Genomic DNA, 16,216 nt, shown 5'->3' with positions numbered 1-16,216 from the left:
GCTAAGGATTTGCGACGAAGGCGATCAACGACCCACCACAAATCTGAAGATGTGAGGTCAATGGAGGAAGAGAGTAGGACGGTGATAGTTGACGGCGCATGGCAATGGTGGACAATGACGAAAAAAGCAACACTTGGTTCTATGATGAAGGAAGACATGACAAAGAAAACTATGATTAGTTTCCATAATCCAGAAGAAGAAGAAGAAAAAGAAATGAGAGTTTTGTGGATAAGTCTGCTACCAGATTCGAACGCAGGTCTATCCCTTGAAAAAGCTGGAAAAACACGATAAATTTTAACAAAGATGAGATTAGAAAACAAACTCAACAAACACAATTTCCTGTAGAATTTTTTTTAAATAAAAAATTACTCTTAATTTTCTACTGGTGAACAACCCCATAACATTTACAAGGTTGCTTATATCCAATGAGATAAAGGTAAACTCAGATCCATGGTAAAGCCCAACAAAAATTAAAGATGGGACTCCACAAAGGAAAATGACGATCTAAATGATAAAAACGTAATTTCAATTTGAATATTAATAAAGGATAAAACCAGAAGAAAAGAAATAACTCAATAAAAATAAATAAATAAATAAAAAGTCCAAACAAGGCAACAAAGTTTTTAAGTTCCCAAAACAGTAGATACACATATATAGAGTTCGACGTGAAATCGGGTTTCAGTCTTCCTTTTATGGTACCTCGTTAACATTCCAGCTATGGTTCTTCTGTTGGCAAAAAGCAAAGGACCAATGCTTCCTAACCTTTTTCTGTACACACCACCCCCCCCCCCCCCCCCCAACCCACCCAAAAATTACACCCATCTTATGATCACCCTTTCATTTCAACACACCCGCACTGTTAAAGACAACACAAAAAACAATTAAAAGAAATGGAACCCCTAAAATTGCACAACACATAGCTAGCTACCAGGTTCCAAATAGTATATTATATAAGCTACCAGGCTGCAAATGCATTTACACCTCCCACAACCAACCCCCCACCTTCTTCTACTGCAGAGTATGGCTAGCCTACCACCGGGTTTCATACTTGTACCAGCACGCATGCCCATTCTTGAGCGCTTATTCGCAGAGTGCACAATCGCCCAGTCAGATGACAGAATCAAGGTACGAGTAGTTCCTTCGTCGCCCAAACTCAAGGAGGCTACCATAAGTACGGTCCCACACTCCAATAAACAGTGATTCAGTATCGGGGCTGAAAGACATCCCAGAAATCTCACCAAAGAAATCGATCTCCTGCTCCTTCTCATACCCACTTTTAGCATCATATACATGGACAAAGTCCGCAGGCTCAGCCATTGCCATGAATCGCCCATCAGATGAATAGCGAATTGACCGGATGGCTCCAATGTTACCCTTCAAAGCTTCTACAGACCTGGATGGGTTCCGCACATCCCAAACTCGGCAGGTCTTGTCCTGATTCCCAGTAGCAAAAGTGAGACCATCAGGATGCCATGCTGAAGCAAATGAGAAGTCCAGGTGACCAATCAACGGCGTCACTGTCTGCAAAAACCACAATATATTCAAATAAGAACTTTACACACTTCAAGTACTAATACAATGTTCATAATAAAAAGCACATATATTTATTTATGTGAAAGCATATATATATGTACACACACACACACACATATTTATATATATGTGCACGCAAGCACAAGATTTGTCTCTATGTGAGCGTGTGGAGAGAGAGGGGGAGGAGAGGGGAAAAAAATTACCTGTCCACTCCTAGCATCCACTAATATACCTTCTGGGTTATCTCCGACAATTACAAGAAGCTTACCATCTGGACTGAGAGAAGTATGCTACAACAATAACCAGAAAACATTAATATGCCAGAGGTGCTACAGAAAAGGTAATAACACAAACACTCATTTACATATAATTTTCATTTTCATATAAGAACAATTTTACAAAAATCTTTTATTGTTCCTTAAAAAATTATTGTATTAGTGAGACATTTTTCTAGTTTACTAAACATGATATTCCAAATTTATCTAATTTCCAAAATAAATAACTAACAAATCTGCAACATTCTTAATCTTGTTCTTATTACAGATTTTATGCTTTCTCAATTCAAGATTTGCCAACAGGAAGAAGAGTCATCCAAATTGCAAATAACTTGACAATCACTACTAGCTAGCAAATAAAAAAAAATTGCATTTCATGTGCTTATGATTGAGCCATATACCATTTCAGTTATGTGCTGCAGCACTATTAAAAATCGAGCAGGATATCTGTGTGTGTGTGTGTGTGTGTGTGTGTGTGAGAGAGAGAGAGAGATGCCTTACATTCACTGGCCAAGGGAATCGAAAATGCTTAGAAAGTTGAAATCTTTCCATATCAAAATCTCTAACTCCACAATCATTATTTGAAGCTGTGAAATGAATTGCCCCACTGAAAATTGAAAACATAACATCAGTAAGGTTTTTGAGTACTGGACAAATATTTCTTAACTAGAAGCCCTGGAACTTTCACTGAGGGTCACGTATAGATACTGGAAACTCCACTAACATGGACACACATCCGTCACACAATGGACACATCAGACAAGCTGTCTAGAGTTTGATTGTTTTATTATTTTTTATGTTGGAGATGCTGGTAATGGAAATAAGAAATATCCAAAAGAAAAGATATAAATAGATTAATTAAAAATTTGTTTTTGTATAACCTAATTTTTCCAATTATTCTTAAACCTAAATAATAAACAAGCTGCTAGTCGGCCAAAATGCAGAGCAAAAGGAGCAGCTAACAAGAATAAATCTGATTCAATCCATATTTTTTTCTCCGTTTTCGCCACTTCCTTTCCGTTTTCTTGTCAGCCCAATTTTTCCATTTTCATATTTTTGTTCTTTTATTCTTCTTCATTTTTTCTTTTGTATTACTGCAGTTATTTTTCTTCTCTCCCCTAATTTTTTCCTTCTATTTTCTTCTTTCTTCTTTAGCTACAGCAGCCTTTTTTTCTCTGCCCTATTTTTTTTTCCTTCTATCTTTTCTTTATGGATTTTAATGAGATTTTTAGTTCACGGTTTACTCTTATTTCTTTATTAAGTAATGCATAGGATTAGTTTTATCATAAAGCATATAATGGTCATGAGGAATGGTATGCTTGACATTTAAAGTATGACAATTATGGGTTCTTAATTTTGATATAGTTACATTGTGTCTTCATTATGTTTGCAAGAATTTCATTACATTTACATAAAACTTAAGTCACACATGATATATTGCATATATTCTGAGTGTTTGGCATGCATTGTCCGGTATTTTTTTTTTTTAAATCAGCTTAGTCCACCTGTCTATTGTGTAGCATTCATAATGCATGTCCACCTCAATGCTTTATAGTTTCTCAATACACATGCAACAATAATCAGAAGCCATAACCTTAATCCCACTAGATGGAGTCAGCTAAATGAATTCTAGATCTTTAACCATCTCCATCCATAGTAATATTCTCAGTAAGGCTATTATAACCATGTCATGTCTAAGGGCTTCCCACAGAGTTAAGTTCTTTTGTTACAAAGTTAAAAATCAACTTTGTAGTCATGAATATTGAGCGTGGGTGTGACTGTAAATAGGTCAAAAAAAAAATTTAAAAAAAACTATGGCAAAATAGTGTTTTGTACAGCAGGTAAAGAGTCCTAGCAATACACCTATATAAAGCTCCACCTACACCTAGATTAATCATATTAAGGTCCTATGAGTAAGGACAAAAATATACCATCTGGAGAGAACCACCACATGGAAGAAATTAAATACCTGGGAGTAGTATAGATCTCAACAGCATTAGTAATTGCATTATCCTCATACGTTGTCCTGGTGCAGAAGCACACCCCTGGTCTGTCTAAATACTGCAGGCAGAAAGAGAAAAAAAGGAACTCTTAAGCCTTCCTGTTCAGAAAATGGCGTCACAACAGCCAAAGGAAACAGCTTAAGTAGACACCACACAATCACCCAATAGAAGGTCTCTTGGTCACAAATAACTGCCATCATGTTCAGAAAACAGCCTCACAACAGTAAAAGGAAACAGCATAAGAAGACAACGCACAGTTACCCAATCACATTACTTTAATGTTTTTTTAAATGATCCGGATAGTCTCTTGACCACTCAGAACCCAAAATAGTTATATTAAATGATGAAATACATTAAATTTGAAGGTCTCTCTAGCCTTCATGGGAATAAACATGCCAGCTCGGTCAAACAGATTTTTTACAACAGCAGCAGTCAGAATCTTTAATCCCACTAGGTAGGATCGGTTACATGAATTCCAAATCACTAATCATCTCGATCCATGGTCAGTCAAAAGATTTTTTTCTGCTTAAGTTATATCTACATATACAAGTATCAGGCTGGTCCAGTTAGAAGAAAGCTTTGCAGTAATAAGCATATTAGGAAGTTGTCAACCCAGAGGCAAATTAGATCAGTCAGAATATGCATGTCATGCCAGTTAAAAAAATGGAAGGGAAAATTTTTTGCCATACAAATACAAACACTAAAACAAGGTACAGTATGAGTCAAAATGTTCTATGGAACAGTACTGATGGCTCCTTGATATAATATCTTTTACTTCCATTAACAGTTGAAGAAAGTCAACTGACATTTACCTTGCAAATGAGTTCTCCCTGAAACCCTCCAGCAACTAACAACTTGTCTTTCACAGCAAGTGTGCTAACTTGGGTCTGTGTAAATCCTTCCAGCAGGCTTCCAGGATGTTTCTAAAGTGGGAGGCAGATTGATTAGTTTTGTCAAAATACCCAAATCAATAAATACAGTCACATTTTAGTCTTCATACAAGTCAGAGAACTGAGAACAGGATCAGGAGATGCAAAAGTGAGAACTTACCTCACATGGCGCTACATGTCCTGAAACATTGAGAACTTCAGACTTTTCACAAGATAGAGAAGACCAATGAATAACTGAATAATGTGACATAAGGTACACATCATGCTTTGAGGTAGCCCATACCAAGTTCCTCAACTGCGTTACCAATAAAAAAAAAAAATTATCATCGGCCAAGGGATGCTATAGTTAATAGCATCAGCACAAACTGGATAAACAAAAAAAACAGTGGAGTATGCCACATGCATATGCTTGACAGTTGACTTAACCTCAGACTACCACCCTATCGAAGTATCAGGTTAGTATTCCAGCTGAATGTTTTGCTAAGGAATATCCTGATTCCTTAATAAGAAAGGTTCTGAAGAAAATGCTCAGAATGGCTACCTAGGAATCCTTGATCATGAGATGATTGATTCAGGCAATCAATCATCAGGATTGAAAGAAGTTAGCAGAGAATTTCTTGAGATGGAGAAAGAAGAAATGAATTATGCTGTAGTTACCAAGAAATCCGAAGAACAGCTGCTAAAGCATGATGAAGTAGCATTGGAACAAAACACTGATTCATTTGGGATGGCGACTATAAATCAGGTCAGAGACAAGAATTACGATGACGAACAATTTTTTGCGTCGGATGAAAGGTATGCTAGTGACATCTATTCTAGGCTAGATCAAGTTTTTGACGCTCCACATGCAGTCAAAGAAGTTCTGATAGTTGAATGATAAACGGAATTTCTGATTTCTCTCTCATCAATTCTCACTCAATCTCCCTCTGATTTCTCTCTAATCTCTCCCTCTTTTGCTGTTATGTCTGACTATCTCCCCCTATTCTTCTGATATCTCCCTCATTTCTTCTGATTGTCCCCCTTACTTCCTGTTCTATTTCCCTCAGATTCTTCCATCTTCCTATCAAAACCCTAGGTTCATGGCACACCCACATATTTCAAAGCTTGACCTGCGAACACCTGTATAAGTGGCAATAATATGCTGACATCGCAATTGCCCTTGGACTTCTCAATATAATTGATAAGTTTCTCTATCCTTCATGGAAAAATCTGGGTTGCGGGTGAAAATTTTGCAGAGATCAGGCCAAAACACATTCATATTTTCTCCAGTCAAACTAACCAACCTTCTTTGCATAAACCAGATTCAGAATTTTTGGCATGTGAAACAACCATTCACCCAAAGCAACCTGTTGGTATTTCATTAATATTATGTCCCTCTTATCTCATAGAATGCCATATCCTGCAATATAGCCTCACAACTTTCCCTGGCATTACCTCAAAACAAGTTTTACAATTCATGCTTGCTCCTTCAAAATTCTATATAACGTTTAGCACGAACTCAAAAATCCTTGTTTTCAGGGATTTGGAAATTTGGATCATTAAATCAACAAAACACATCACCCTGCACCAAAAGAATTCAAAAAACTGGCAACACATGCATGATAAATTGCTTCCACAGCAAGAAAGTAATTTCGTTCCACATTTAAGATATAACGACTTAAATCATACAAGACATGCATATTCAACACCAGTAAACCATCTAAACACGTCTGATTAAAAACTACAGCATTTGACAGCAGAAGAATCAAAAGCTGCCAATTAGGAACAAGATATGTGAAACAATGAGAGTAATAAATCTTTATTCAATCAATCCAAATTATCAGATAAATCTGCAGCAAATTGGAAATTTTGAAAGGTAAATGCCACCTAACCTGGAAATGAAGTATCGTAGATTTTACTGATCTTGAATTGCGTCTGAACTCATAGTACATGCCCCCTTTCCTTGTGATTTTGCACTCCTGTTCATAATAGAATTGATGATGTTACATCACCACAGCATTCACAGGGTTGGATGGCTGTGCTAAGGGAAAAGGAAAACTTCTCAGCTTACCTTCTCTGAACCCTCTCCAGATTGAGGGATGTTTTCATAATTCTTGTACTGTTCTAACCTAGTTTGCCTATACTTCTCCCTTGAGATACTAAGCCTCTCCCAAGGAATGCCTTGGATATCTTTGCCTTCCCTAGCTTCCGCAGCAGAAGTATCTGCCATTTTATTATTCTAGCATGGTACCAAAGAAATGTCAAGTCTTTTGCATGTCCTGGAGTTTGACTTCAAAAAAAGAACAAAGAGAGCATTGTGCTACAAAAAGAATGGCAATGAGAAAAGAAATAAGAAAACAAGAGGTAAGATTTGCAGTTGCCTATCATGTCATGAGAATACCAAAAAAAAGTCTAGTTTGTGCGAGGTTCATATCACAAACCAAGTATTCATATTCTTCCACATCAGAGTCTGAACCACCCATCTCTCTACCACGAAATTCTTCATCCATATCGTCATCCACATCTTCCATTTCATATTCATCTGCCATGTACTCGGCGTCATCCCCTTGTTGATGGGACATGGTCCTTGCGACAAATGAACCTCAACCTACATTACGGAAGCAGGCAACTCAAGAGTTAGCAAGACCAACACTAAATTATCAAATTAAAATAGCAGTAGCCAACAAGGTATGACAATATTTAGTATCATCATTAACGTCACTCTTTCATATATGGTCAAGTAGACAAGGGCAAGACAGTATCAAGCGTGAATAGAAAATGTCAGGCATTGTATTAAAGAAACAATTCTCTCCACATGCTTTGATGTCATATTATACTCGGTTGTCATGCAATCACAGTTGTCATGCAATCACAACAGTAGTAATACTGATTAATTTCCTTTTTCAACATAAAGAAATTATCAAATAAATTGCAATATTATTCCAAATATGGGGAAAAAAACTGAATTTGAGAATTTCCAACTAAGCGGCTTGATTACCCCATTGGTGCTAAGGAGCTCCTGAATGGTGCATGTTAGTGCAGTTGAATGAGCCACTTCCAAACATGAATTACACAGGATCAAAATGGAGTCCATCTGTGAAGTGAACTAGGAATTTCTCCTCCACGTTTTCAAATGCTATTTGGGAATAAATTCTATAACAAATAGCTCCTAACAAGGTCAGCGACAGGAAAATTACAGATCACATTCCCTGCCCTGCCTCACAATATAAACCATCCCTTTAATCCATGTAAAAATTCCATACCTCCATGCATATCTACCAACTCAATATTGAACAATTTTGTTCCCAACCCCTGGGATACTACCAAAAAACTAATGATGCTAATGTGCTTGAAAAAGGACACCAGTTCATGGGCATATTTACGTGAGAATGCCTCTCGCAACAACTTCAATTCAAAGAGGGGAAATAGCACAGGGCCAAAAGACACCAGTTGGTGGGCATATTACACAAGACAGCCTGCCGCAAAAACTGTAATTCAAAAAGGTGGAATGGCACAGGGGAATTATGCTCCCTACCTAGCGTGTAACAACTATTAACAACTTCCTCGTGTCAGAAACATTCAATTATCCTTCCCGTGCAAAATCAATGTCGAAAGATACATACGATGATACGAGTATTAAGCAGAGTCTAAACACGCGGAACATCCAACCAAAACCTATAATTTACTTAAAAGAGAAAGAAATAGGCACACCATAAATCCACGTTCCAGCCCGAAAAGCACAAACCCTAGAAACAGCACAGGAAGAAAAAGAAGATCAATTTCCACGCCACAAAACGATAATACGTTTCATTAACAACACACTCCCCGGGCTCGGAAGAAGTAAAAACTAAAAACCCTAGAAACGAGCGAAAACAAGTACCGATAATTGCACGAAGCCAGAAGAAGAAGGAAAAAGAATTCCAGACTCGCAGATCAGACGAAGAAACGCCAGAATTCCACTCGGCGGAGAATAAAGCGGAGATCAGAAGAAGCGGCCTTACCCTGTGGCGAAAATCAAGCGGGTCGAAACTGTGCGATCGAGCAAGTCAGATCTCGAATCTGGAAGCGTCCGTATCAGAGCCTCTTGATCATGAGTCGGACGCAGAGAGAGAAGACAAAAACGATATTTTTCCGGGGGAATAGATCGCGATGTATGGAGAGAGAAAGAGAGAGGGGGGGGGGGGGAGAGGTTTTTTTCCTTCTATCTTTATCCAGTGGTGGTCTGAGCGACGTCCAGGTTAAGAAGTGGCGTCGACAGGGACGAGATAAAGCGTAAAATTACAAGTGGTCGTTTATAATTTACCCCTCCTCGTCCACCAAACTACCACCTTGTCCGTCCGTCCTTCGTTTCTCTCTCTTTTTTTTTTTTTTTAAATTTCCCATTTTCTTCATTTCTTGCTCCACTTCCAAATTTGGTTTCTATCCTCGTCACTTGCATCCACGATTTGGGTCTAAAATTCATTACCATTTATCTTTTACCACATACTAGTATTCACGGGTAGTGATTGATTAATTATTAAAGTAAATTTTTTTATTATATTATATATTTATTTATAAATTATAAATATAAAATAAAACACCTAAATGAGAAAGTATGGATTTTTTAATGTTAATTAAAAATTTACTCAAAATTTTTAATTTTTGATCTTGAAATTTAATTTTTGCAATGATAACAAAATTTTGAAGATATGAATTTTGATTTATTTTTCTTTCACTATATATTAATTTTCTTCTATAGTTTTGCAAATGTGATATGTTAAATGTTAATTAATATTGAAAAATTCATACATTAATATTTATTTTTAAATAATTGAGAAATTAATTAAAATAATATTATAAATATTTTTTATTAATAATATTTATAAAAAATATTTATTTTTAATTCATTGAAAAATTATATATCTATACATGACATAATTAATAATTTAAATTGTCTATTCAAATTTTTTATTAATAATATTTATTTAATTAGTAGTGAAAATTTTCAAAATACTTTATGGGAGCTCTTCAATTGCTTTGAAATAATAAGTATTAAATGTAAATTATTTTTATTTTACACAAATGAACAATTTTCTATGACTTAATTAATAATTTAAGTTGTCTATTCATATTCTTCAAAAATAATATTTATTTTTTATTGATTGAGGGATTAATTGAGGAATTAATCAAAAATAATATTATAAATATTTTTAATTAATTGATAAGAAGATTAATTGAATTTAAAATTAAGTTATAAATAGGATCAGAAACCCATGCTTAATTTTTTACTTTAATTATTATTATTTTTAATTTAATGTAAGTTTTAGAAGTAAAAAATACTATGAGCGGAAGAAAAAAATGCTTGACAAACTATTTAATAACTAAATATTTATATACACATAATAATGCATTGAAAAATCCTTGCTTAGAAGTTAAGTAACTAAATATTTAAACGGGTGAATAAATAATATACACATAATAAATGATTTTTAATAATTTTTCAACAAGTAAGCCGAAAAGATTATGAAAAATCAATATAAAAGTGATTTTCTAGCTACATTTTGTGTAATTTCTTGGTGTATATTTATTCTTACAGATTAAAAATTACCTACATGCATATGTATATTCATCTATTTAATTGTGCCTATAACAAATTATTTGCTAACTAAATATTTAATATACACATAATAATGCATTGGAAAACCCATAATTAGCATTGAAAAACTTATGTATTGAAAATTTTATTATTAATTTTATAATAATTATTAATTACTACTACTTTTAGTAATAATAATTTAATTTTAATTAATGCAAGTTTTGGAAAAAAATTTTTACAGACTATCATACTTTTATAATAATAATAATAATATAAAGATAAAGATAATTTAATTATTATTAATGCAAGTTTTGTTTTGGGGGGAATTCTTTTACAGACTATTTTATTTTATTGTGTGTATATTAACTAAATATTTAATATACACAAAATAATGCATTGAAAAACCCATAATTAGTATTGAAAAATTTGTTATTAATTTTAGAGTAATTAATGCAAGTTTGGAGGGAAAAACTCTTTTCCAAACTATCTTACTTTTATATATATAATATAATATAAAGATTTAGGTCAAATGTGTAAAATTTATATTATTTAATTTATTGAATATAATTATTATTATTGTATTGTTACCTTTTTATTTTTTGCATTTAAAAAACAAATCGAAAACAAAACAAAAAAAACAAAAAGTGGACACTGATCAAATGGGGCCTTGGTGCAATTATTTAATTTATTATTATAGCTATTCGATTTTTCCAAGCTATGAGTATTTAGTGAAATTATTAAAAATACGACAGATTCATAAAATGACACGTTAGCGTGTGTAATTATTAGCCTTAAATATGTCACTGGAGTGGTCAGTGGAGCCGGTCCAATTTGCTTTATTTTATCAATAATTTGATTTAAAAATTTCGCAAGGAAAAAATAAATTAAATAAAATAAAATAAATTAATAATATCATTTTAAATTATTATTCGGATTACATACAATTTTTAAGTTAATCACGTTTTTATGTGTACATATAATACCAATTACTTATTCGATTGTTTTATTCATAACTTATATATTGTATAAATATATAATAATAATAATTATAATACATATAATAAAATAAAAAATATTAATTAATTAATATTGTTGATACAAAGCATTAGCATCAGCTTACAGCCACCGCACTTATAAACTCAGTAGTTGTCCTTCTGGGCAACCGGTGTGGGATTGAGAACCGGTGTTACAGTACTACCGCCACAGCCTCCCCCTTAAATGTGGTGGTACTTTTGGGCGCGAACCATCTCAAGTGTGACAGATAGTGGTTTGGCCAAGGCCCAAGATTTTCCACATATGACATCAAATGTTGATGCAAAGCATCAGCATCAACTTATAACCACGAATTAGCGCTCGCCCTCAAAAGAACAAGAACCCCACCACATTTATAAGCTCAGTGGTTGCCCCTTGGGCAACCGATGTGGGATTGAAAACTGGTGCTACAACACCACCGCCATAGCCTCCCGCCAAAATGTCAACGTTCGGACTTGATTGATCATAATTCATTGGTCCACGATGATCAAATGAACAAGGAATGAGAGAAAGGAAAAGACACGCCGATGAGTGTTATATGGTTCAGTCCACGTTCCTCTGCCCAGTTGGCCCCCTGCAAGAACTCTGACGTTCAAGTGAGTAACGGAGTAGGAAAAATGTAATGTATCAGTAGGTTAGCCGAAAAAAGCATACATTGGCTCTGAAAAAAGCTTACTGATATAGGAGGAGGAGATGTCCCTCCGTACGCTTGCTTCGTGCATTTGTAGATGATGGGATTGAATATTCGGCATCGGTGAAAGTACCCAGGTGGCAACAAATTGCCGACATGACCTTCATTAATGAGGATGAGATCTGCCATAAATAAGGATGAGATTTAAGGTGGGCGTACGGATATCCAGAGGCAACTGCAATGATACTGTTTGCATGCTAGTATAAGGCCAGGATGAGACTGGCATGAGCCAAGAAATGGGCTAAGAGAATGGAGCTAGATTGGGTCTGAATGGCTTGTTTAGAATAACACCCATTCTATTGCTGCTCTTTGGTTGTTCCGCAGTCCTCTTGTCATGCGAGCCGAATAGTTCGATCAACGAGCTGGGAGCCCACTTGGCAAGATTATCGAACTGAAAACGTCACTCGAAACTTGCTATAAGTGTTTTTGGGAGCTCGTTTAAAGTTTGCTTGATCCTACGATTTGAGCTCGGGGTTTTAACAATGCGCAAGTTTGCCTTGACGAACTTAACCTGGGACCCATTGGGCCTTGGGCGGTTGGGCCGACCCGCTAGGCCTTATGCAATTAAGCCAGCCTGCCGAGTTGAGTTCAGCCCATAAGAAATAATGCGATAAATATGTATAACAAATATAAATATAAATATAAATATATATTTATATATATAGAAGCTTGAGGCTCCATTTAAGTCCATATAGCTACACTAGTAAGATAAAAAAACGTTTTTCATATTTAAGTGTAATATAATACTATCTCTAATATTTTATAAATAGATAAATCTCATTCAATCAATATACTTGATAAACAATTATTAAATATTATATTAATTGAAAAAATACACACGATATCTCTAAAATTTAAGATAATTACAAGTAATATTTGTATCGTTTAAAAAATACAATAATTATAAGTGACATTTAATATCATCTTACCAATTTCCTCAACCTACACACCACAATTAATTTTTTTTAAATTTCCAAATTCCCACTATACCTATTTTTCTAGAGACTACATACCACCCCCACGCCCCCCCCACCCCCAAAAAAAAAAAAAAACAAATCTAAATTTCAAGTCCATATTCACACTAATGAGATGGACGTGTTGGCCATTTAATTAAATAAAAAATGCCATCCATATTTAAATGTAATACAATGCTACCTTTAGTATTTTGTAAATAAATAAATCTGATTCAATCAATATACTTACAAACAATCATCAAATATAATAATTAATTAAAAAATGTTCAAGACACCCTTAATATTTAAGGTAATTGCAAGTAATATTTATATCATTTAAAAAAGTATAATAATTGTAATTGATATTTAATACATGTTGCAATTTATTCTTACTGCTAACATATCGTGATTAGATTTTTCTAAAATTTAAAATGAATCATGCTATATGTACAACTTTTTTGTACATTTTGTGCTATATAATGGGGTATTATGACTAAAATACCCCTCGCCTCACATGCGTCTCACGTATCTCTATACGCCTTATGAGGAATTTTTTTGTTATAGGTACACCTTTATGTAGTTCAAGGTGCACACAAAAGTGTATCAATAACATTTTTCATTTAAAATTACCCTATTTTCTCTCTCTCTCTCTCTTTCACATAGGCACACCTAATTTTAGTTTTTTGTCAAAACATCTCATCTTATTGATTAAGTCAAATACCATAGTGCAATATTATTTGTAGATGACTTTGAAATTGTATCAAGCTGAATTTTCAATATCCAATCATAAGTAAGTTAGTCATTGGTAATGTAGGAAGTGTAAGGCAACATTGATGATTGAGAGGCTATCACGAGCTCATTGGAACTTGTCTTCAAGTCTTCATATGTTTTATCTCATTTTTGGTTCACCAGAAATATAATACCCTTCTCCCCAATTAACCCCCCTACACACGCTCGTGCGCTCGCGAGCAGGTATTATGCATGCCATAGAAATGGGAGAAAGGGGAGGGATGGAATAAGGGAACTATTGTTGTTGATTACTATTATATAACAAAGGTGTCTACTTGAGACACCCTCAATATTAGAAATATTTGATTGACACCTTCCCGAATCTAGATTCATATTATAAATATTTGGTTGACCTTTCAACATTGTGGAACAAGGGTGTTTATCATAGCCAAATATATATATATTTTTTAATTTTGTGTATTTTCAGTTATATAGATCCCAATTGAAACTTATATCTAGGTTCTAGTAAAGGTTTTGGTCATTGATTATAAGCTAGATTAAGGTTCTAATATGGATCCTGGTTGGGGGTTAACCAAATAAGGGTTCGAGATTGAAAAATCCCTTCCAAATTAGGGATTTGGTTGACCTTGAGATCTTAAACCCCATTTTGGCTCTAGATTAGAACTCGATGATGGTGGTGACAATTGCCTTATTTGGTAATGACGATGGCGAAAGTAATGATAGGTAAGTGGATATTACCTCAATTACTTATTTATATTCTCCACCTATGTCTTTGCAACACAATGGACTAGGCTTCGTTAAGAATCTAGTCGACTCATCTTCACTAATTTCTTATTTTTATCTTATCTACTTCTTTATTTTCAAAGATGGAGAGGGTGTTTGATTTAGTGGTTTGATCACTTATAAGCTATCAATGATACTTAAATATTGTATGCCTTATTTAGTTATACATTTGTTAAAAATTAAAGAACTTAAACGCTATTTGACAGCGTTTTAGAAAAGTTTTCTCTATCTTTTCTCAAAACGTTGTACATAGTTTATTTAGTTGACAAAATATTTTACAATTTTGATATCCAACAACTAAGATATTTTTAACCTTATCTCTCAAATCTATTAGTTTTTTTTTGCTCTCTTCTTTTCTCTTGTTCTCCCGATGCTACTGGACTTCTCTTCAATTATTCTCCATATGATTTTCTCTTGCATTCTTCTCAAAGTGCTCTCTGCTCTTAGCTCTCTTGTGTTCTTCTCTGCTTTCTTACATTATTCTCTTCTCTACTCTAGGGGTGTTCACGGTATGGTTTGGGCAGTTTAGGCTATTTTCAATACGCCAGACCGCACATGCAGTTTGGCATCAAACCAAACTGCACGGTTTGGTTTGGTTCACGAAAATCGCACCAGACCGCATCGTCTGATGCACTATTGATCAAAAGCAAAGCAACGCACGTATATATACCAGTTTCTACGATTTGAGAAACAGGAAACCCTAATATGCCAGCAACCAAACCCATAGAATAGTCCTATAAGCCTGGAACTTAAAACCCAATAGAGTAGTAAAGGAGAGAACTTACAGTGGTAGTGAGCGAGAGCGAGAAAGAGGCAGGGGCGTTGGGCAACCTACACAATAGCGACCGCCGGCCACCAAGCTGTCCGAACCAAAGCCGAGAGCGAGAAAGAGGCAAAGAGAACACCGCAATGACCAGACCACAAGGAGAGAGCGAGAGTGAGAGCGAGATGCAACGAGTCATTAACCATCAGCTACAGTGTTGTGGATGGTGACAGTGGGGGCGATGGAGCTAGCGACAGTGGGAGGCAGTTACAGCGATCGAAGAGGCTGTGGGAGCAGAGAGCGAGAGAGAGAGAGAGAGAGAGAGAAATAAGAAATAGGGGGTGTCATTTGTGGGCAGAGAGAGTGCGAGAGATAATGGCGGGACAAAGATGGAGAGGCTGTGGGAACAAAGAATATGAGAGAGAGATAAGGGCGTCCTTGTGCTGTAGGGCAAAGAGAGAAAGAGAGAGAGAGGGGTGGGGTTGCCTGAGAGCCTCTGAGTGGGGTGGGGTTGTGTGAGAGCCTATGAGTTTGACAACTTGTGTCTGACAATTCAAAAACAAAATGAGTCTTAATGGCATTGGCAACCATGTGCAGTAGCTTTAATGCAAAGGACGGTGCATTATTAATTTAATAATAATTTATATAATTATAATTTTTATTAAATCTCAAGTGTCGGGCGGTTCGATTTCAAACCGAACCACCAAGGGCCCAAATCACGTAAACCATGGTGTAATATCCCGAAATTTGAAAATAAATAATAATTATTTAAACCCGTGTTTGAGGACATTATTGAATATTTGAGAATTTAAGAGGAAGTATTTATTTATGTGGTTTGAGGAAAATAAGGAATTAAAGGTAATTAATTAAATTATTTGAAAATAGTTAATCATTATTATTTATTGTATTTGTGGGTTTAAAGGAAATATTAATTTATTTGGGTATTTGGCGAATTAAGAAAAATGTTTAATTATGTAATTTTGAGGAAA

General features: G+C 34.9%; 1 protein-coding gene across 4 annotated transcripts; it reads right to left on the bottom strand.

Annotated features, from left to right (window-relative positions):
- Window positions 1-565: 565 nt before the first annotated feature.
- On the bottom strand, window positions 566-8,914 carry LOC127811462 (uncharacterized WD repeat-containing protein C2A9.03-like). Of its 4 annotated transcripts, none has more exons than XM_052351352.1 (11): window positions 8,561-8,914; window positions 8,392-8,426; window positions 7,122-7,288; window positions 6,752-6,919; window positions 6,573-6,659; window positions 4,862-4,996; window positions 4,624-4,734; window positions 3,778-3,869; window positions 2,310-2,415; window positions 1,737-1,823; window positions 566-1,521 (listed from the first exon to the last, which is right to left on the bottom strand). In XM_052351352.1, exons 3-11 carry the CDS (start codon window positions 7,260-7,262, stop codon window positions 1,108-1,110), a joined length of 1,341 nt encoding a protein of 446 aa, XP_052207312.1. In that variant the 5' UTR covers window positions 7,263-7,288; window positions 8,392-8,426; window positions 8,561-8,914; the 3' UTR covers window positions 566-1,107. The 4 variants fall into 4 exon arrangements, with proteins under 4 accessions (XP_052207312.1, XP_052207311.1, XP_052207310.1 ...); XM_052351351.1 differs by having other exon boundaries at window positions 8,682-8,914; XM_052351350.1 differs by lacking the exon at window positions 8,392-8,426 and having other exon boundaries at window positions 8,682-8,913.
- Window positions 8,915-16,216: the final 7,302 nt, after the last annotated feature.

The sequence above is a fragment of the Diospyros lotus genome, chromosome 10 (genome assembly GCF_014633365.1).
Source record: "Diospyros lotus cultivar Yz01 chromosome 10, ASM1463336v1, whole genome shotgun sequence".
Classification (NCBI taxonomy): domain Eukaryota; kingdom Viridiplantae; phylum Streptophyta; class Magnoliopsida; order Ericales; family Ebenaceae; genus Diospyros; species Diospyros lotus.
The sequence above is the reverse complement of the archived record's forward strand: the minus strand, read 5'-3'. Positions and strand labels throughout refer to the sequence as shown.

Bases quoted from the DNA above. Each gene is read 5' to 3' on its own strand.
- LOC127811462 (XM_052351352.1), bottom strand. From the start codon at position 7,262: ATGTCCCATCAACAAGGGGATGACGCCGAGTACATGGCAGATGAATAT. The intron at 4,997-6,572 runs GTTAGGTGGCAT...TTGGTAACGCAG, and splicing joins CTACGATACTTCATTTCCAG to TTGAGGAACTTGGTATGGGC. The intron at 1,824-2,309 runs GTAAGGCATCTC...TTATTGTTGTAG, and splicing joins GATTCCCTTGGCCAGTGAAT to CATACTTCTCTCAGTCCAGA.